Genomic DNA, 22,670 nt, shown 5'->3' on the forward strand with positions numbered 1-22,670 from the left:
AATTGAGCGGTGAATTGTTTCCAGCTTGCGTCTGTTCACTACTGTATTGCCTTTTTATACCATACACCAGTTGCATAGGCCAGTACCGGGACGAAGACGGCCTTGTAAATAGATGGAGAGCGTTTTCCCTTTCAGGCCCCAGTCCCTCCCAGTAAACCTAGCAATAACTGCAGAAAAATTTCTTATCTTGGTTCGTAGATAGCAGAGGTGCGGTGTGTAGGAGAGATTCTTGTCTAGAACAAAACCAACAATGGTACAGGACACTACACATGGACAATTCCCACACACTTTTAAATCTCTGCAATTCCCAGCGAACTGGTTCCCCCACGATGAAAACAACGCGGAGATGGGGGAACCCCCTGGTACCATATGACAACAACACACACTTACCCCAAGATTTGGGTGGCACAGGTACTAGCAGTTCTTTACCGTGTGGCACTGGCCTAATTGCTGATGGGATATTTGGATATTTGATGCACTGCTTGCTCTTTTTGGAAATACCTTTTATTTGTGTCATGCAGAAATAGCAGTCGTCGAAATGATCCTTGAGCTCGCGCCACACCATAGGGACGGCAAAAGGTAATGCTCTCAGCTTGCCATATAACCACAGCCTTAAGTTCGTTGTACAAGTAATACAACAGATATGTGGAGCCCAAGTTTTTTTCTTGGTCACCGATCTTGCAGCCGAAGTACAACGAATATGCAACTTTTGTGGCATTGTATATTTTCTTCCTCTGAGTTTTTGGGGTTAAGTGTCCACAAACATAGCGGAAGTTGTCTGGGTGATTGACGCAAGTTCTGTGCTTTGTCTTCTCCATTTAAACAATGCATTAACCTAAAGACAGTAAAAGCAATTGGTAAATTTGAACAGAAGGTGAATTCTTGTAGCGTAGTTTATCATACACTATATATTGAACAGTTTGATGATGTAATAAAATTAATAAAAATACTGACTTGTCTGGAAAAGTGCATCAAAAACAAAATATACTATATTGCAAGAACAGTAATGATGTACTTGCTTAACTTTTAGCCCAATAAACAAAACTAACCAAAAGTTAAATAAGTTTAAAAATTGTATTTCAAACAGTAATGATATCTTTGTACAAAAATGTAAGATTTTAGACACATCAGTAACTTAGGTCATATTGCACCGTATAATAATCTGTAAATTGCGTATTTTCTGTGGTCGATTTCCTGTTTCCTGCACGAAAACGTTTCCGGGGGGAAACCGTACTACCCTCTCCTGAGACCGACTAACTTAGCAACGTTGTGAAAAATACCCGTTAAAATTCCTCATTTCATTGACGGGACTCGAACGCGGGTCTTTTCCAATCCGCCAACTGTGCCACCCACGTGGGCGCCTATACTTGGTACCAGTCGACTTTTTTCTGTTCCTAAATCTTAAAGAATATCTCCAGAGCAACAGATACATATCTAGCAAGTAAGATGTTCACACTTTTCTGTTTTATGCGTAAACCGGTTGAGAAGTGATATCAATTCCAAATAACTAGCCTATTTCTTCAGAAATCTTGAACTTACTGTCCACAGATTCACTCTGAAGTATTCCCTCGATATTATTAATAGTATGGCCATTCCCTAAATTCTCTAGGATAATACACTCGTATAATTATGATGGCCAAACTACTTAGGCCCTGTGTTCAGCTTCTTGTTATTTCTCCTGGTGTTTACTTGCACCCACCTCTGAATTTCGTACTTATTCACAACCTATTGCGCCTTTCATATCTTCATCTTTACTTCGTAATTAGCAAATAATTCTATCGATCCCGTAACCATCACATTATTATTATCAGATCATCTTAGAGAACAAATTTCTGAGTTTGTCTAGTAAATTTGCTCTTTTGTTTGTTTATTTGGCTAAGAGTTGGCAACTGGATCTGCTAACACTGGCCAACATACTTTTTACCTCCAACAATATATCAACTACTTACAGTCAAATTTTTATGCGTAGATTTCGAAAATAATTCTTAAAATTTCACATCAAGTCACAATTTCCATATATACAAGTTTTGTGTTTACCCCATAATATGTATGTCTGTCTTACTACACTTTTGGGAAAGAGATAAGGCACTGATCTGTTGTGTTACGTGCAAATAATAATGTGTGGATGCGCTCACAGATGGCAGTAATGTTAGTGAGAGTTAACATGTTCAATTTTGTCTGTCTGTTTCCCACCTCTTTCTTTCAGTAACGGAAAACAGTTGTATTGTGAGCATGTGTAATTTATCTGCGTATCCATTGCATACTGTCTGTTTCTGCTGTGTTTTGCTTAGCATTGTTCTGTTAAAATGTTTAAGCAGAAGCAAAAAGTAAGTGTTTGAATCACTGTGTTAATTTCTGCTACATGTGTGGACGGTTTACAACAAAAACTCAAGAAACAAAGTCTAAAGTATTACTAAAAGTGTATATTCTTTGTACTTTGGTTGCAAGATTGGTGATCAGAACAAAACTTGGACTCCACATATGCACACGACCCACATTGTACTATCTGTATTACCTGTACCACAAATCTGAGGATGTGGCTAACTTACAAATTAAAAGTATACAATTTGCTGCTCCTATGATGTGGCGGATACCCGAATACCAAATACTCAAAATCATGGGATAAGGAAGGAGTGATAAAAATAGTGAGGATTCTTGTATCGCAGAATTTGCTGAACCGTCATCATCAACAAGTTTAGAATACTGACCAGAAAACTATAACGCTTTGCACTCAATGAAAAGAAGAGCTGAATGACTTAGTTCGTGATTTCAACTTATCCAAAGAACAAGCAAAATTCCTTGGTTCTAGGTTACAACGGCGGAAGTTACTTGAAATAACAACTAAAATTACAGTATATGGAAAACATCACAAAGTTTTTTCAAAATATTTCGTTATGGAAAACAGTATGTCTTTCTATAAAGATATTAGTGGTCTTCTGAATGAATTGAGCACTGGACACAATCCTAATGAATGGCGTATATTTACTGATGCCTTAAAATTAAGTTTGAAAGCAGTTTTGCTACAAAATGCAAAGGAAATCCCATCAATTCCTCTACTTCATGCTGTTGGCTCGAAAGGAAAATATCAAAGTATGTTTAAGATCCTGAGTGCAATAAAGTACAATGATTTGCTTGCAATGTCTGTGGTGATCTTAAGGTAATTGGATGCTCACTAGTCTACAGGGAGGTTTCACGAAATACTGTTTTCTATGTTTATGTGACAGGTTCGCAACAGAAAAACACTGATCAGCAGCAGGAAAGAAGGCGGAATTTTTACCAGGGAGAAGTAATATAAATTCTTCTTCCACCTTTGCATAAAAAGTTTTCCTAAGGCTCTGCATAAAGAAGGAAGTGGGTTCTACTAGTAGTTAAGGGAAGTGTTCCCAATTGACAGATATAAAACTGAAAGAAGGAATTTTCATTGGGTCTCAAATAAAGAAACTCCTCAAAAGTTATGTATTTGAAACAAAGGTACAGGATACTATTAACTAGCAGCTTGCCGATTGTTTAAAGCAGTTTGGCGTGGATTTCTTAAAGAAAGAAAGACTACAATTATACTAGCCAACAACTAAAATGTTTTGATAATAAAATTAGTCAATTTTGACTAATATTAATGTGCTGTCTGCGCGTGTAGCACATTGGTAACGTGACCGTCCTCCCCACACCGGGTGGAAAAGTCACGGATTCGAATCCCGTCGATGATCCAAAGAACTTTAATGGGCTTTCTTCACTCCGTGGCTGAGCTAGTCCGTCTCAGGTGTAGATAGCAAGTTTCCCCCCCCCCTCTCCCCAGAAACTGGGGTTTTTTTTGGCCAGCAAAACAGGCAAATCGACCAGAGACACACGCAATTTATAGACACAGTGCACATGGGTATAAGTAAGAAATTGCCGGGTGACCCTAATATAATAGTTTGGTTTTAATATTAATGTGATAAATACGAATATGACAGTTAAATGGATTATTAGCTCTATTTTTGATACTATACATGCCACTTTCAGCACGTTTTTGATTGAATTTTGGGGAAATTTGGCCTCGAGGTACCGTTTGTGTGGCAACACTGGAGCCATTGGTGCTGAGTCACACTATTTCCTGTATAGATGCATCAGTCAGTCTGAGCCAAGCATTTGTCAATGCTACACTTGTCTTCGATTGAGCTAAAACTTAAAATTTAGCATATAGTGTAAGTGTGTAAACAGTGCGGATATTTTTTGTTATTTTGTGGTGAAGTGACATTTACATCACATAAGCGTGCCATTACTCCGATAATAAAAAAAAAAAAGAATGAACTGCTATTTTGGCTGCAAGGTAAAAGCTAGATAAAAGATCAAGGTAAAAGCTAGGCGCCTCATATTTTCTACAATATTTGTGCTTCTAATGTCCGCAGCTGGTTAAATCACAAAAGCCACTCAATGCAATGGCAACGTACTACCATAAATTCCAATAATAGGCCATGCAGTTCATATGAAAGAATCATATAACCTGAAGCGTTTTACTGAATCCATCAACTACAAGGAGTACCAATGGCGGATTTGCGGTGACTTAAAAGTTATTGCCATCTTATTAGGAATGTAGCAGGGAAACACAACTTTTTGCTGTTTTCTTTGCGAATGGGACAGCAGAGCACGGTCTTCTCATTTTGTTGGCCATTGTTATAAAGATGTGTTGCAGAACGTCTTTGAAAATTCATTTTCTTAATTACTATTCCAGATTTTCCTCAAACGAATAAGGGAAACACTTTCGTCAGGATATATACACGATGGAAAAGCGGTGCCAACGTCGCTGGAATATTACCATGATGGCAGATTATTGTTGGTTTCTTAACAGGGAAAGCAAAATGGACTATATGAAAAGCTCACTAAGTAGCAAACATTTCTAAACAAATAAAAGGTATGTAGCTAGGAAACATGTAACCGTTCTAGCGCATACACTGTACAGGAGTTAAAACTGAATAAAAATAACTAGTACATTATATGTTGATTAATGTATTTAAAAAAAAAAATGATTCATTTCTAAGATAGCATATGCATTAATATATGATATTTCGTCAAGGAAAACGGTATGTGTTCCTATAAAAATTTATCTAAACCTCAGTTTCTATCAGACTTTATAGAAAATTTTCAACTTAATGAACGACCAATTTCAATTGAAACTAAAAGTGGTCATTCCTTCAATTGGTCGGTCACTTTCAATTGAAAGTGAAATTGGTCGTTTATTAAGTTACTTAAATATCGATATATTTTTCTATGGAGACGTGACATTATAATAATTTTGGTAGTTTTGGAATCAGCAGGTTCAATTTCCTTTACAATCTGCAAATTTTGCTCCGAAGGTACGAAAAAAAAATTTTTTTGTTGATCAGTGTAATTTTTGTATATCGTCTTCTGCCAATATGCCTTTTTAATATATAATTTAAATTAAATATATTAATCAAGATTTAAGAAGATATCCTCTAAATTGTCAAACATCTCCAATTGTCTTTTGTCATTCTAGTTTGCAATTCGATTACGTTAGAAGTGTTAAAAATGGATTCATAAAATCTTTATTTTTAAAAGGGGTTTGTACCATTTTGGATTTTAATGCTTCGTTTTTTTTTTTCAGACTTCATAAGAGAGTCCAAAGAGGATCCGAAACGTCGTTCAATTAACGAAAGATTATCTTGTTATTTTTAACTTATTTCTTAGTAATTATGCTATACTGAGGAGCCAATAAACTTGAGGTTTTTTATGTTTATAGCGTGGCGCAAATTGTTTTTATAAGTTTAACGTGAAATATCATTCTCATACAAGAAACAAAAATATGATGATCGTTGATGCGAAAGATTTTTCACACTTTTTAATGGAAAAGGACATTTAAATAAACTGTTTTAATGGAAAAATGGACATTTAAATAAAATTATTACAGCAGAAGGAAATGTATGTGAAGTTTAGTGTTACTGTATACTCTCAATAACTATGAATATTTCGAAAACACATAACAATATTCGTATATGTAGATAATATACAGGATGTTTACCTGGAACCCATTCTAATACTAGAAAATACATCTATACAAATTATTATTTTTTTATTTTGTATTGATTAATTCATGCATAATGAACTGGAAAAATATTTCTTTCATACCGTCCTTTATGGTTAATTTACATCAAATGACTAATGTTCACTGAAGCTTGGAATGACTCAGCCGATCACTCCGAGATTATTATTGTTCTAAACAGCATCATGGTCTTCCAGTTCATTGGTCACATAAACCACTAGTCCAGTAATAAAGATATCCAGGAAAGTAAAATAAGTGAGATAACGTAAAAAGAGAGCGACTGGCCCCTAACTGGTCAATCGTTCTCTTATTATGCCACCTCCGTTGCTTTTATAGGATGTTCCACTCCTCAAGATGAGTAAAACAGCTTATACATAATATAAATATACTTACCATCAGTTCGAAATAAAACAGAAAAGTTAATAAAAAATTTAAAGACTTTGTTTTCGTGAACTTTATAACAAATGTATGAATACTATGTGTTCAGTGTAATGAAATATCAAAAGAAGTAAATATAAAATATGCTTACAGTAAAACATTTACCTTTTCCAAAGTCTATGGTGAGCGCCCGACGTCTCTGTGGGTAGATCTTGGAGACAGTCACGCCGTCGGGACTAACTGGACACAAGATAAAAAAAGTCACGCTGGTACATGCATGCTAATAACGTGCACTTCTAGCCACGAGCGGGGTCCGCGACAGATCTCTCAACGATTAATGCCTTCAACAGTTTCATAAGGAAATAGCATTGGAATTGAGTTATAAGAATAATCTCACTCACTATTTTCACATTTGGGATGTTATTAAGTTATGAAAGTTTCTAAACGATTCTAGTTAGCAACAACCTTCAAAGAATACTTATACTTATATAAATAAATACTTATGTGTTAAATATATAAATTTAACCCTTACTGATAGAGAGCAGTATTACTAAAGTAGCATCTTAATAATTACGTAAGTGTTATGCATTCTGTAATGACTATTTCATCAGATATTAACACGAAAACAACTTAAGAGATAAAATATTTATATGCACTTCAACATTGTAAGCACATGGGTTGCTTTTGAAAATTCCTTCAAGGCGCAAGATCTTTACGAACAGTGATTTTAGATCGAACGAGATTATTAAAGCATAAGGAATTCTTTCGGCAACGAAAAGAAATAAAGGACGTTATTAAGTGATCGTTTAATAAATAAATAAATTTTCTGTTTATTCTCCGGACGACCACACGGTCAGAGTTAGAAACTAAAGAAAAATTACAACTTTCGCTTGAAGAAAAGCACTCATTCCACAAATGTATTCACAGTTTATCAGAGATACCACAATAATATTTTTTTTAAGCGCGGTAGCGTAATTTTGACGATTTAGGTACGAATTGTGATATCTAAGACATTGCCATATAAGGAAAACTGCAAGTTTTTACTCCCCACTTTTAGCAAATTAACATACGAGGGAGTATACAGTAAATAAGTCACAGAGTAAGAAAACTAAAAGTTGGCTGTAAACTAACCTGAACGCAGAATTTATTTTTCGGTCAGTTACCAAAATTATATATTGTCAAGTCGCTTTGTCAAATTCTGGGAACCTGCTGCATAAAAACATATCTGCTACTGTCGTGACCAGTAACAACACATTTTCAAATTCCACATCACAGTCCGAAAAAAAGTTTAAGTAGCTTAGCGACAAACGAATAGACATCCCTAGGATGAGGCTATAGAGAGTATTATCAAGAAGCTCGCACCACAAATCACTAATACTCACTTGGGTTGCCAGCGCTGTATGTGGCCTTGCATTGTCATGCAACTACAGAGCTTCACGTTCTCAACATCCCTGGCCGACTTCTGTGAATGGGTTCCCTAAAGTTTCTTTCAGAAGCGTACAATACAATGCAACATTCATGATATTTCCAAGCTTTTAAAAATGTCTAAAATGGACGCCAATGACACTCTCGGAAAACAGTCCTGCTGATGGCACAATCTATCTAAATTTCTTTGCTGTGGATAAACTATGATAAGTAGTTCTTTGTGAATATCCTCAGTGAACGTCTTTTGTCCTATGGAAAACACACAACAGTATATTATCCTTCAATTGTACACTCCTAAAGTACAGTAGCCATCTTTTACCGTGCAAGAATAACCGTTAACTGACATGAGCACAAAATTATGATTTATACCATAGTTCATTAAATATGATAATTTATTTAGTAATTTATAAAGGTGTGTTTGTTTGTCTGTTTGATTATTTTTATTTAAATCATTCAGCTATAATATTAGTTCAATTTTTGTACAAATTAGCATTTTAATTACGGTTTTATATCGAATAATTTAGTATTTTTACATGTATTAGAAATATAAAGAAAAATTGAATAATTATAATTTTTGTAAAAAAATTCAGCAATGATAATAATTTTTCCTTTATTCTTCATTAATCGACAGTTATTTTAATAGAGCGAATACATTCCCAATGTCATGAAAGCAATTTCTCAAAGGAATTAGTTTAGACTGCAGTGTACTGACATTTTTTATGAGAGTGGTATCACGTTTGTTGAACGTAAAAAACAATCCACCGAGATTTTTTTCTAATCAAAAGAAAGAAAGCCAAACTGTCTCGCGAGTGCCAATGCCTATGGCATTTACATCATGACACTTATCACTATAACGTAAAAACTGGTAAACTGCGTGAAGAATTTAAACATTTTAATTCGTTGTTACCCACCTACATGCAAAGAGACTGGGGGTGGATGGAACCCAGACAATAATTTAATTAGTAAGTGGAGGAGCACCAACCAAAGATTATACTATACTTGTATATTGGATGACACATATAGCTGAAACGGTAAGTTTTACTATCGTACCGCAGAACCCAACAATGTCAGAAGTTGTGTGGATAAACTGATTGGTACGGCGAGTCAGCTTGTCTCGGTACGCCTAATTAGTGGTGGAGATGCTTACGGTTCGGGATGGATGCGAAAGCTTTGTCAAATTTGTTAAGTATTTTGTTGGCCCTACGAAATGTTTAACTGAAAAAGCTATTGCATTTTTATTTGACAACCATTTATTTATTCTGCTTAATTAAGTCACTAACGCGACACAGTTCAAAGGAACAGAAGGATAAATTGCCATATATATAGAGAGAGATTACAGATTTAGCAGCCCGACAGAGTCCACAGAAGGATGAATCTACTTTACACCGAAATTACAGATTCAGATCGTTTTTAATTATCAAACATTTGTGTTAATACTGCTTCAGAAAAATTTCTCTGCCGAAAAGTGTTGAGTGATTAACCGAGCTATGGTGGACAAATAGGCAATGATAAAGGTAAAAAACAATCAAAATATCACAAAAAAATATATTTTTAGTGAATACAGAAAGCCAGCATACGTCAGTTTTGTAACCCTCTCTGGCATCTACGCAAGCGTTCTGCATCTTTGCCTTTAGTCAAAGAGGTTCCTAGTATGATGCTGAGGAATCCACTCCACTGTGATTTTCGCTGGACGAAGCAGTGCTACAAGTTGTTTTCAAACTATGTCCCAAAAATGCACAACAGGAGACAAATCAGGGAACCGAACAGGCAAAGAAAGATCACTGACAAAGTAGGGAAACTGTCTGACATTAGTCACATATAGTGATGAGAATTGTCCTGCTGGAATGAAGCTGCATTAATTCTTTCAGGGTAGATCAGTTTTTTTCTCACCGAGTATACTTTCTAATCAATTCCAATTCTCAAATACAAAATTTTCTATTACTTAAGAATTCATCGGAAGAAGTTTGTATATTTATATTTAGAAGTTTGTATATATGTATATAGTGTATATTTCATTTTACGTGTTTTCTGTTGGCCGTACTGTTTTATTTTTCCCATATTTCAGTGATCGGGGTGAAGGCAGAAAATTACTCGCCTCATGTTCGAATCCAGGTGATACAGCAAAAAATGGTAATATTCTTCTGCTGTCTATGTTATAAATTCGTCTGACATCTTATGAGGGCCAATTTGAAGTATAAACAGAAAAAATTATTTATTATATACATTGCCCTCCAATGTATTGAATCACTGTATCCCTGAGACGTATTGGTTAATTCAAGAGGTCACAAGATAATAAGGCAAAAGTGACAGTTAAAAATAGGATATAAAAGGTTTGCAGACTCGACGACAGCTAGATGGAAGTGAATGGGAAAAGAAAAGGACCTATATCCCGTCCCAAGAGATGTGATGGTGTTGTCGCACAGCAGCATGTATCCATTCGCCAAACAGACGAATTCAAATTATGACTTTAACAGCACCAGAACTTGACGATCATATCCGTATCGTGTATTTGCCTGTTGAAGTGTGCATTCACGGGCCGACTTTCATGTTTTGCGGGCGAAAAAACTGTAAATAACTCATGGGGAAACCCAACTTCTCCGCCTGAGATAAACCAAATACAGCTTCGATTGAAGAGGACTTAAGAATCTAACTTAAGAATAGAATGGTCTGGGTTCGAGAATCGAACCCAGACTATTCTAAATCAGACGGCGATGTATCATACAGACTAGGATGCCACGGAGGACTCGACAGATAGCCAGTTCTTTTTGGGAAACCCAAAATCAACTACTGGAATCATTGTACCCAACACAAGGCTCAATGTAACGCGATTATTCATCCCAAACCAGTAAACCAACGTTAATAAACTTCAAACCATTACCACAGTTGAAAAAGGATGGTGAGAAGAAATCGAAAAGGAACATTAACGAGCTGATTCGACTGATGGTAAAACTGTGATAAGCGTAGGACCATCTGAAAAACAGCTGCTCGTAAGCCGAAGCTGCCTCCCATCAATGCATATCACTACTTATCCTGATGCAGAGAACTGAAACACTGGACATTGCAGTAATGGCACAACGTAATGTATGATGCACAGTCCAGGTATCAGACGGGTGCACCTGTGAGTGGCATATGCTCCAAAGAACGTTCCACCCAGATTTTATTACACGAAAAACGAAGTTCAGCAGTGGATAACATGGGTCTTTTGTACATGGCTAGACTTGGTCTACTGGTTGTCATCGATAAACCGTTGAATATGACTGCCTTTTATGAAATTCTGAACAAGTGTCTGGTTTGCCTGCCCTGTGGAAATTCTTTAGAGAAGGTTGAATTTGTACCAGCATGACAACGCTCCGCGTTAAAAGCACGATCACTACAACAGCAGTTTGTGGAGAATGATGTGGGGAACCTGCCATTTCCAGACAAGAGCTCAGATCTAAATCCAGCCGAACGCCTAGGAACAACTGACCGCCAGAACAAGACGTTCTAGTTCAAGCAGAGGATTAGCAGAAATCATACAGAACGAATGGAGAAAGGTTCCAGTCTCTACAAACCAAAAACTTGCAAACGGTGCCCAATTAAAGACCATACTGTCGTACTCAAAAATCTATTATAAAAAATTAAAATTTTTATAATAGATTTTTTTATTTAGTATTAACTGTTGTAGGATAATGTATTAGCATGCGACTCGTCTGTATTTATGTCTGGAACGGTTTGTTCATGACTGTAATTGAGGTTTTTTATTTATTTATTTATTATTATTTTTTTAAATACTGTACTTTGCTGGCCTATGCGTGTGCTGTGTGTTGGCACAGTATTTGAATAGCATTTATGGAGCATCTTTGTATTGTCATATGTATCTATATATTTCCTTTGGGATTTCTTTTATTTTATTGTTTGTGGTACTTCCTCGGCACTGGTTGTGATTTGTTTTGATGAAAAATTCCAGATGTTTTCGAAGCAACACAGCCTTCTTATGTAGCCTCAAAATGAGTTGGATCTTTTTCAAATATAATCTGAAATACGGCTAATGTCCAACGCTTGCAGAAATAAAAACACAGGAATGAAAATGTTCCACGAGTATCGTGTATTCAGTTAACAACAGGAGAATAAATATTTTTTATAAAATGGCAAGCCAAAGATATTTCAAAGATTTAACATAGATTTGTTAAAGAAGTACAATCTAAAAGACACTACCGCCATCTTCATTACGCTTACAGCGCTTTCATGCGGCCACTTTCTATCCACGCCACGCCGCCTGAGGTGTACTGGAAACGATGGAGCCTTTCAGAAGATCCACAATGAGTGGGCCACACTCAGCCCACTCGAGAAACCACCAAACTTATGTAACACGTCAGTTTCTACCCGCCTCAGTCTACCTGAGGTATGTAGCAATGGGTCCTTTTAGACCGTCCACAAAAGGTAATGCAGTCAGCCGACGCAAGCAACTTAAAATAAGCTTCCGCTCTAGTTAATTTTTGAGAGGAATTGAAATTTTTAAAGATGACATGAAATAGCTAATAGCGAATAAAGATTGTTGCGCTGATAGAGATTACAATTTAGTCATACTGGATCCGCTATTATCGTATATTTTTCAGTTGAAGTTCCGCATAATAATGATGACGAGTCTCGCAAATTAAAATAACTAAATATATTTTAAATTTAGCTTAAATATATAAAATAGTGTATTTGTAAACACCTGTAGATTAGCCCCTATATATATTACTAAAATGAGCAAGAGAAAAAAAATTTTTTTACGAAATTATAAAAATAGCTAATGCTGTTTTGGCCTTTTTTCAAAATTATGAACGCGGTCTTCTCGTCCTCATCTGCTTTTGCAGCTGAGAACGAGATAGCAGAATTTACTGGGCAGGATTTAAACTGCCCAGGGAATTCTGCTACTGCTTCATAACTCAACATTCTTTTTTTAAAAAAAGAATGTTGAGTTCTGAAGTAATTTAATGATATTTTTACAGAATTATAAACTATACAATAAAATTTGTACATATCAATTTATAATGTTTTCATGATATTGCTAAACATTAATGCTGTGAATTTTACAAATAAATAAAGGTCACGGAGCACCGATCATTGTCTTTACCACACAACATTAAATTACCCCTTTCTCCTTATACAGCACACGAAGTGTCACAAAATCCTCAATGCGGCCAGTCAACGTAAAAGATTGAGCACCACTGATATAATGTAGTTTGTGTTTCAGGTTTCTTTACTTGTGTGTGATATCAGCAGATACATTAATTCCATGAACTGAATATTCAAAATAATTTTATTTATTAATTTTTTTGGAAGGTTTACTTCGTATGCTCTTAAATACAGAGAAAATTTTCTGTTCATACTCCGCGACGACCACATAAGGTCAGAGGAGTTCACAAGACAGAGAAAATACAAGAACATTACCATATTTAGTAGTCACGTGAGCAATTATCTGAATACATTTTTATCTTCGGCATCTGCATATACGGTGATTTTCTGTCTGCATGGCTCCCATTTGTCAAATGATGCACTCCGCTTTCGCAAAAACACTGTCGACACTGTTCTTTCATTTTCTCCTCCTTGTAAGCATAAGCTGAAATTCACGAACAGAAGTATCCATTCACAAATATATATCAAAAAAGCGACTTCCGTTTGATGAATCATTCTGGTAAAACATTCTGGTTCATGAATATTTGACTATTTACGACATTCCAGAGTTACTCAATACAATACTGCTTTGACAATTGTAATATCACCAAAACCATCACAGCAGTATTTAGTGATAGAGGAATATATTCAATTAATAGATGTACTTCAGGATGGCAGTGCGAGTAACAGATGGGGCTGCCCCAAAAACTTAAAAAGAGAAGATAATTCAAATGGGCGAAATGAGATAATTTAATGGTTTGGGCGTTGAGCCTAATGTTGAAGGCTGAAATAAGCCTAAGCAGCAATAAAAATGTTTATGTACCTGGGGAAAATAGAAAAGACCATTATGCAAGTCGTTCTCTTTTTCTGGCGCATCCCCCATCCCAGCAAATGAAGAAGTAGCTTCAACTTCAGCTTGGAAAAGAACAGTATGCATTCGAAAAATCATTCAATACTAATGTCCGGAAACCGAGGGCTACCCAAGGCGAGTGCAAGAAAACCAGAAATTGTGAAACTTAAAAGGAAAAAGAATTGCTATTTTATTAGACATTCCTATCAAGAAAGAACTGAAACAATTAAGGAAAGTGAAGTTGCCTAAGGAAGGTAAGAAAGCCAATTCTAAGAAAATATGATTTTTAAAAAAAATTAATGATTTAAAAAAATTAGTATAAAACATTCTACCATGTCAACATGGAACCGCATTCAAACTAATTAGTAGTGGAATGTTGAAATTCCGTGTACATGCCGTGGGTGGTACAGGAAACATACAGTAATGGTCATAACGGTATAAGTTCTTACCATAATAGTTAATTATACACATTTTCTGACTGATTGTAACCATGTTTTAGTTCAATACATATATTTCTTTAATATTTTAGTCGCAGCATGTGCCAAACCATTCCATACAATGTGTTAACCAGGACAATAATAAAACAGTTAATTGTCAGAGTTGTGAAATCCGAAGGAAACGGGTAATGCTTACGTTTGTAATATAGATTAATATATATCAGTGTAAAACATTGGTTGTGAAATTATCTTTATGATAAAAAATAATTTGATAAAGAAAATCTGAGTTTTTAATAATCATAAACCATTCGTATCAAGAAAACCTCTACCATTACCAGCATTATGCCTCACTTTGTAAACTATCTTGGCCTCAAATCTCTAGGGGGCAGAAGAATATAAGTGGATCTCTTCAAATCGTTCTCTTTTTATGCACTGTTGAGGTCAACAAGCAACGTGAAGTTGTTTGTTTTATGAAAGAACTTATCACAGTGATCCACATATTATATTGATCTTTTGGTTTTTTTCGTGTTGTATTTTGCATTTATATTTTCTCACACAAAAGATCATCGTCCATTGCCAATCACACGATATTTCACAGAAGCGTAAAAAAACAAAAAATCTTGCCATGCATTGACGAAATAGAGCCCTCTTTGTAATTTTCCGAATCAGTTTCTCTGGACTGATAAGAGAACTGTTTTTCTCCTCCTTAAATCTTAAGGAGGAGAAAAGTCAGTAAATCATAAAATCTAATTTATTATATGTTAATTTACTGTACATTCTACTGTTTTTATAATAATAAAAAGAGTAGACTGTACAGTAAATGCGTTGCTGCTAAACTCAATGTACTCTACGTTTTTGGTCTCAATAAAGTATAGTGCATTAACCATCCTGTTTTTTTTTTTTTTTTTATTTATAACTGATTTACTGGGAATTTCGATAGTATATTTATTTTCGATTGCATCATTTATTTTAGTTTTAGTTTCATTAAAACTAAAATAAAATATATTTTAATAATCTTAAAAGAATTTCCGAGTGAGGAGGGATATCAGGTAAGCTCCGATAACGCTACCAACATAAGACATATAACAACCGGAACAATTATGGAAATATTTAGCATTACAAGAAAATCCGGTGCACTAGAATTGTAAGTGGCGCTGATTCGGCGCCTAAAATTAACAACTCCCAATTAAAAATTACTCTCTCTCTCTTTCTCTCTCTCTCGGATATGAAATGCAGGAGAGTTCTTAGCATAGGTTAATACAATACTGGAGGTAATGACATGAAGAAATCGAGTTTTGATTTCGTGACTATTATTGCTTACTTTCTTTCGAATCTAGTCCAATTTTAGTCATTAGTACCGAAAAACAAATTTACAGTATTGACGTTAAAAACGTTTTTACTGGCGTTATTCCAAAAATTTTGTAACGAAAAACCGTCATCCGAAAACCGTTACGGAAGTGACGTCATCTTCAGCATCCGCTAGAAGCGAATTATTGTAACTTGTATTGTTGGAATCGTACTTGTAGGATGGCGACAATAATATATCTTCTACTGCACCAAATTTAATGAAATTTTGCACTGAGCTTCATATTAGCTCTATACTAGAGGAAAAAATTTCAAACCACTGAAAATTGCAGTAGTTTTTCCAGGATAGCGTAAAATAAGAACAGTAATCAAAGAAGTGCTTTCACATAATAAAAGGGATAATGTGAACGTATAGTATATCGCTGGAAAGCTAAGGCGTTTACAAACAGAAATATTAAGGTTTTAAGATACAAAAAAAAAAAAAAAAAAAAACTTTCGGAAACTGGGAAATGAGTTAATTCGAAAACACATCTGGTTTCAAGTCACCTGGTGTTTTCAGATTAAATGTAATTTTTTTCTTTACAATTAAACTCTGAGGCTGGAAAAGAGTTCTGCACATTTATGAGAACATTCTTCAACTTGGACATGTCATCAAATCTTTCGATAAATACTACACGTAATTGAACAACGATAGATGGTGTATTTAGTCGTGAACTAAAATATCTTCAATGCAAAAATTATATATCCTAATTTAGTCATCACATACCAACACTTTCAGTAACCGACATGTAATTATTATTAATAAAATAAAAACATTGTTATATTAATTAATTAATTAATCCATTAATTTTATTACTATCTGAAAATTAAAACGTTTTTAACAGCTTCCGATGACTCTTAAATGTAAAACACGTTAAATATGCTAGCGGAAGGACACATTATATACCTGGTACAGAATTTTTCTAATTTTTTAAGTAATAATACCCTATGCAATAGGTAGATATTGCTAATATTTGAGACTGTCATTACAAACGACAGAACAGGAAAGTGATCTATTTGTAACAATTAATTACAACTAAATAACAAAAACTTTTCCAAAATAGAATTATATCACCTATTAAATATTATTTCTAATCAAGTAGATTTCCCGAAATATATGGCAAATGCCAAATTAGTGAAGGTCCAGATTGCAAGAGGTGAAAATCCAAATAGCATCTCTAAAATGGCAGTTGAGAATGAAGAGCTCTGTTTGGAATATCTAACTCACTCATCGTTTATTTGTAAATATCTTATCCAAATACATTAAAAATAAAATAGGAAACAACCTTTAATTCTCAGATCTGTGAATTTATCTATCCGATTGTGACCAATTTGTAACACTTATAAAGACGTTAAGATATCTTAATATAATGTATGTGATACCGTTACAGTTTCTCTTTGGGGAACTGAATACTCAAAACGGGTATGTGTACAGTGGTGGTCCTAGATAGGGACTCAAGGCGTCAAGGTCCCCCTTATCATAAGATTAATGCGGATAAGAATCAGCATTGCTAACGATGATTAAAGTTCAACGATTCTTTAAAACACTGCGTTAGCTTCCCCCCGTCGGAAAACCTGTGACCGCCATTGAATATCCAGATAAATTTTCCTTCAAGTAGTACAACCACAACTGCACTGAGCTTTCGGGCCGATATATATATATATATATAACTTTGCGGAATAAAAAACTCAGAATCTGTTGCCAGCCCAAAGACATAACATTCTTTACCTAATTTGACAAGTAGCGATGTATTTGGGGAAATCTTTGAAAATCCAAATCAAATGACTTCACGGGATGATAAATTTCAAAATGAAACTGTTTTAGAACTGGAAAGTTATCCAATATAAATTAAAAACAACAAATGTTCATATATTATTCACCGCTCGTGGCAAGAAAGTATAAATAAATAACAGGCCAAGGTGCAAGATTCACTAGTTCTAAATAGCACAGATAAACACATATTCCTGATATTACACACAAACATCAAATCTAAATACAAAAACTAGAATAAAATTAAAATGAAAACAAACATGAATACATTTACACAAATATTAATACATTCAGTAATATTTAAAAATAAACAGGAAACTTTGACAACTTATCGACATAATATGCTCAGGCAAAAACTAACATTCCTAAAATGTGTTTATTTTCATACACACACACAGATATAAAACTTATTCATTTTGGCAAATTTATTGAAAATGTTTATGAAAGAATGGGCTATTGGCCACGTTACCTTCTCATTCAAAGAAATACATTCATCCTGTTAGGTGATTTTCAGTCATATTACGAATCTCTTTGATTGAAGAGCCAATATATCAGAACGGTAATGACAGGCATTTTATACAGATTTCTTAGTAATTTCCCTTTTTTCCTGTTAGTGCCAGTACAATTAAATTTTGACACTTTGGACGAAGTATTTGTTTCTTAAATTTAACTTGCTAGTACATGGAAAAGAATTTAACTTTCTTTGGGCTGTTTTGGATGAAATATAACCCGTCATATAAAGATAGTTTACAACTGCATTGCTATCAGCGCTCGGTTTTCTTTGCAAGATCACATATGCCACTACTGAAATATTTCAAACCATTTTTTCCAGGTCCACTACTATATTAATGCCCACGCGATCAATCTTTTGTCACCGGTAAACCTTCTGAACTCAGTTCAGAGGCTAAAAGTGTCCATTATGACTGCAAGATATAGCAAGCCTCATTTTGCCGTATATGATGTGCTTTAAAAACTTGTAACAATAGGAAAATAAGGCATGAACAAAAAAGAAAGATCCTGAAACTAATAAATATGGCCATAGCTGTTATAACTCCGCATTAGTTTATGCATGAAGTTAAATGACCTTGGGTCTAGAGAGATTCTTAAAAGTTCTTATCTACTAAAAATTTAAATGCATAAAACTAGGAAAACATGTATAAAACATGCAGTTCTGAAAACGGTGAGATGCTGTAATACGTAATAATAGTAACGCAGACTGAATGTATAATACAAGGTATTTCAGGCAGACCCTATAAAAAACAAAAGACGTATAAATTTTTTGCTTTATTGTTATTATTCTACAATATGAACCAGATAAATCAACCTTAGAAACATAAAAATTTGCTGAATTTGGTTTGTATTTCTTATCTGCAAAATGTCATAATACCGTAACTGATGTGAGAATTTTTTATTGAAGGGGGGAAATTGCTAATAGAGGAAGTCTATTAGCAATTTTTTAAGATAATTTCTATTATGCAAGCAACAATGAATCTGTTATACCTTTGTGGGTAGATTTGTAAATGAAGTCAGCGATTTAATGAAAAGTTTGGTTTTACGCCGGGACATATGACTGTCATTTTGATAAGAATATTTGACCATCGAGAAAAATAGTAACAGTCGTTCTGTGTGGACCAAAAAAAAAAAAAAAAAATCAGCTAAACAGCGGAAGCTTCAGTCAAAAATCCAAAGAAACAATTGCGTAAACTTTATTTGCAGCTAACTGTTGATAGAAGTACATCCTTTTTGATGATTAGACGGAAGTTACATTTTAGAGTTCTACCGCCGCCCAATGCAGTTCAAGCTTTAGCGGAGGGCGACAATAACAGTCAAAACCAGTTCTGTACATTATGGTTTATCAGTTAAAAGAGCAGCTACAGTTACAGCACAAAACTGATTGAGCATATGATGAAAAATTTCTTCTGAATCGCAGTGTCAACCGATATGACTAGTATATCTGCAACGATACGAATCCACACTGTGTCCTGACTGATGAAATTAATGCGCTTGGAGTAAAATTTTTGACAGAAATTTCTTTCAATGGTACTAAAGACCATTTTTTGAAGAAATGGCGAATTAGGAACATTGTCTTGAAATGCTGAAAAACAATCTTTTTCATGTCCATTCTTCCTTAATATGTCACGGACGTTTATGAAATGTTCTGGAAACAGGATTATGTCCCATGCCCATTACCAAATGGAAGTTTATGAACTTTTATGAACTTCTCGGCCAGAGATTTCCACAGCGGTGGTTTGGAAGACATGATCTACCTGAGATGCCAACAAGATCACTCGATCTCATCCTTATCGGTTTCTTTTCTTGGAGTTATTTTGAGGTGTACCGGACGAAACCCAAAGCTCTACTGGCTTCCCAAGAAAAAATCGAAGTTGAGATTCATTCTCTCCCACTCCATTTGCATGCAAGCGTACCCTGCTGCTGTGTTAAACACCGGATGCTGTCATACATCATTACAGATTCAGTTCATTTTAAACACTAGAATTGTTGAGGTCACTACTAACGACCAGACTCCCTCACATGAATGTGAATAAAAAATCATTCACAAGAAAAGTCTGTGTAGGTGTTCCCCAGGGCGAAGTTCTTTCTGGGCTCCTCTTTACGACTTCCATCCACCCATTCCTGTGCCAGCAAACGGAATTTATCAGTTATGCAGACGATTTGAAGCTGCTCTATCGGATCCATAGAATCACACGATTTGATGCTTCTGAAACCATCATTAACAGCCTTAACGATCTTATTACATACCTAGCTCAGTTTTCTTTTGAAATAAATACTAATAAATTAGCACAAATGGTATTTTCACTTAAATCAAATCCAACGCAACTAAACCTAGAAATCAACGGAACCTCCATCACCCCAGTAACCAAGCACAGAGATCTCGGCGTTAACTTCTACTCCAAACTCAGCTTTAAACACCATGTTGCGGATATTCACAACAAGGTTTGCAGATCCAGATGGCTTGCCAAACAACACATCCATGTCCGTGGATGTGTTGTCCGTATACATTATCATGTCACAGAGCCCGAGTTCACTCTCCAATGCATATACCGCTTTCTGCAGCCAGTCATCATCTACGGATCGGAAATCTGGGCGCCGGCAACAAAAACCACGCTAAAAACCATTGCATCTGATGAGTACTGCCTTCTTCGGTGGGTTCTCTACAAGCATAAACTGCCACCCCTCACACACACTTCAGATATAACCAAACTTCTAAAATACAGAAAAGTCTCAGAACGGATATTCACCCTCCGCTTGCTCGTGTCAATTAAAATGATAGCGGGTGAAATCAATCGCCAAGTTTTTGGCAGATATGCAACTGGAGGATCCCCCGAAACCCTCAAGAGCCCACCCCTTTCTGCAGCAGTCTGTGGCGTGGAGGCTCAGGATAGGTGACAGATTCCTGGTCATGATAATGCTCCACAACGTCCAGAAGATGGATGTCGATTACAAAAAGTTCATAGAGGATAAATCCTACAGAAGACGCATCATGAGGGAACAGCTTTCGTCTTCAGCTGAGTGACTGCCATCATTTTTTCATCGCGCTGTGTGCAGCATAAAAAAAAAAAGTTCTTTCATATCCCGTATTAATATATAATTTTTATATATGTAATTATTCGTTTTATGTTTTTTGTAATTTTAACTGTATTGGTCAAATTTATGTTAAACCCCTGGCATTGTCGCTGTTATGGGCATTGCATCAGGCATCCCTGTAACTAGTCACTGAATGCACTAAAGATATAAAGAACATTTAAACACGTAAATCACATGTAACGACACGAACATTTAGAAGCTGGCTTGTATTGTACTGTAAGCAAACAATAATAACAATAAAACAGCATTTTCTGTCCTTGGTTTCTTATAGGGTCGACCTGAAATTCGCTATATATTTTCGAAACTATTAATAATATCTCATGCTAAGATACACAGATTAACGCATGCCACTGCAGAACGTTGATGGTCGTGTGCGTGTTAAGTACTAATGAAACTAGGGATATGAGGGGTCAGTATATTGTGGCTATAATGGTGAATATTTTTCGGCCTGCCATTTGCTTGGCGAAAATCCCCAGTTTCCAAAGAGGGGAACTACAAGCCTCGCCTGAGACCTAATATCTCAGCCACGTTGTGAATATATGGGACTTGAACAAAGGACTTTTCCACTCGGTGTGGGAAGACTTATTGTAAATGCTGTGCAACCCACAAGGGCGTAGGAACTTCTGTCTGGTACTCTTACGTGAAACCGAAATATTAGATATTAATATAATTTACAGTACTGAACTTCACAGAAATAAATATCGAATTAATGAAACTTCAAATAAGTAGATAATTCCCGATCTCATTTCGTATTCGTATATCTTGCCTTATGACACTATTCTATTTTTCAAATTAATACCGTATATGGTTCCTATTGTTCAAGTATACGTTATCACGAATTCCCAATTATCCAATGTAAACTTCGTGTGAAAAAAAATGATAAAATAATAGTGCAGAAAAAATCGCTGGTTTGACTTGAAATCACTGTATTATATCAGCAGGTACTTCCGCATGATACAAAATCAAGTTTCTGTTCATTACATTTATCAGTTTCTCTTTTTCACATACAAGATGTTTCAGGAGCATATGAAAAAAAATTTTCGATGTATTCACCAAAAAAAAAAATAACAATGTTTCTGGTTCTGAATGGACACGGAACTAATGTTGTTTTAATTTAAAAAATTGCGATGGATTTTTGAATAGTAAAAAATGATGTAAATAATATAAATAAACGGACACGTATGAAATATGAATAAACAACTGTATAAATAAAATAATAAAATACTTTTACATGTATGCTTATTCTTATTTATTATTTTATTATTTTTAACATCCAAAACTCCATAGCCATTTTTTTTAATTCAAACAACCATATCTCCATAACGCTTCGGAACTAAACACATGTTTATATGACTTCTTTCCTTATTTTTGACCCTAGAACAAGTTCAAGAATTTTTGGACACGCATTTTAAACAAACCTATATATTCAAATATTTTGACCTGCTCAAGTTATTTTAATTATCTATTAGTAGGTGGTTCAAAAATAAGATTTGTAAAATCTACTTTTGAATATAGTGCTTATTTTTCCTCTAATTATACATATTTGTTTACACTTAATATTTACCAATTTATGTATAAATTTGAACATGAAACCATTTAACTTTTTACAAGGTCCATTAGAGGACTGTGGGAATGGCGTGCTGTTTCGACTATAAAGTTGCATACTGAGGAATTTATACAACAAAT

General features: G+C 35.0%; 1 protein-coding gene across 1 annotated transcript in view; it reads right to left on the bottom strand.

The window, feature by feature from the left end:
- LOC150079616 (voltage-gated inwardly rectifying potassium channel KCNH6-like) overlaps window positions 1–22,670 on the bottom strand; it is a 597,553-nt gene that overhangs the window by 364,226 nt on the left and 210,657 nt on the right. The window contains exon 5 of the mRNA XM_090383538.1: window positions 6,578–6,652. Within this exon, the coding sequence (XP_090239664.1) occupies window positions 6,578–6,652 (75 nt within the window). The remainder of the gene's footprint in view (window positions 1–6,577; window positions 6,653–22,670) is intronic.

Source organism: Mastigoproctus giganteus, chromosome 10, assembly GCF_048544385.1.
Source record: "Mastigoproctus giganteus isolate SK-2022 chromosome 10, ASM4854438v1, whole genome shotgun sequence".
Classification (NCBI taxonomy): Eukaryota; Metazoa; Arthropoda; class Arachnida; order Uropygi; family Thelyphonidae; genus Mastigoproctus; species Mastigoproctus giganteus.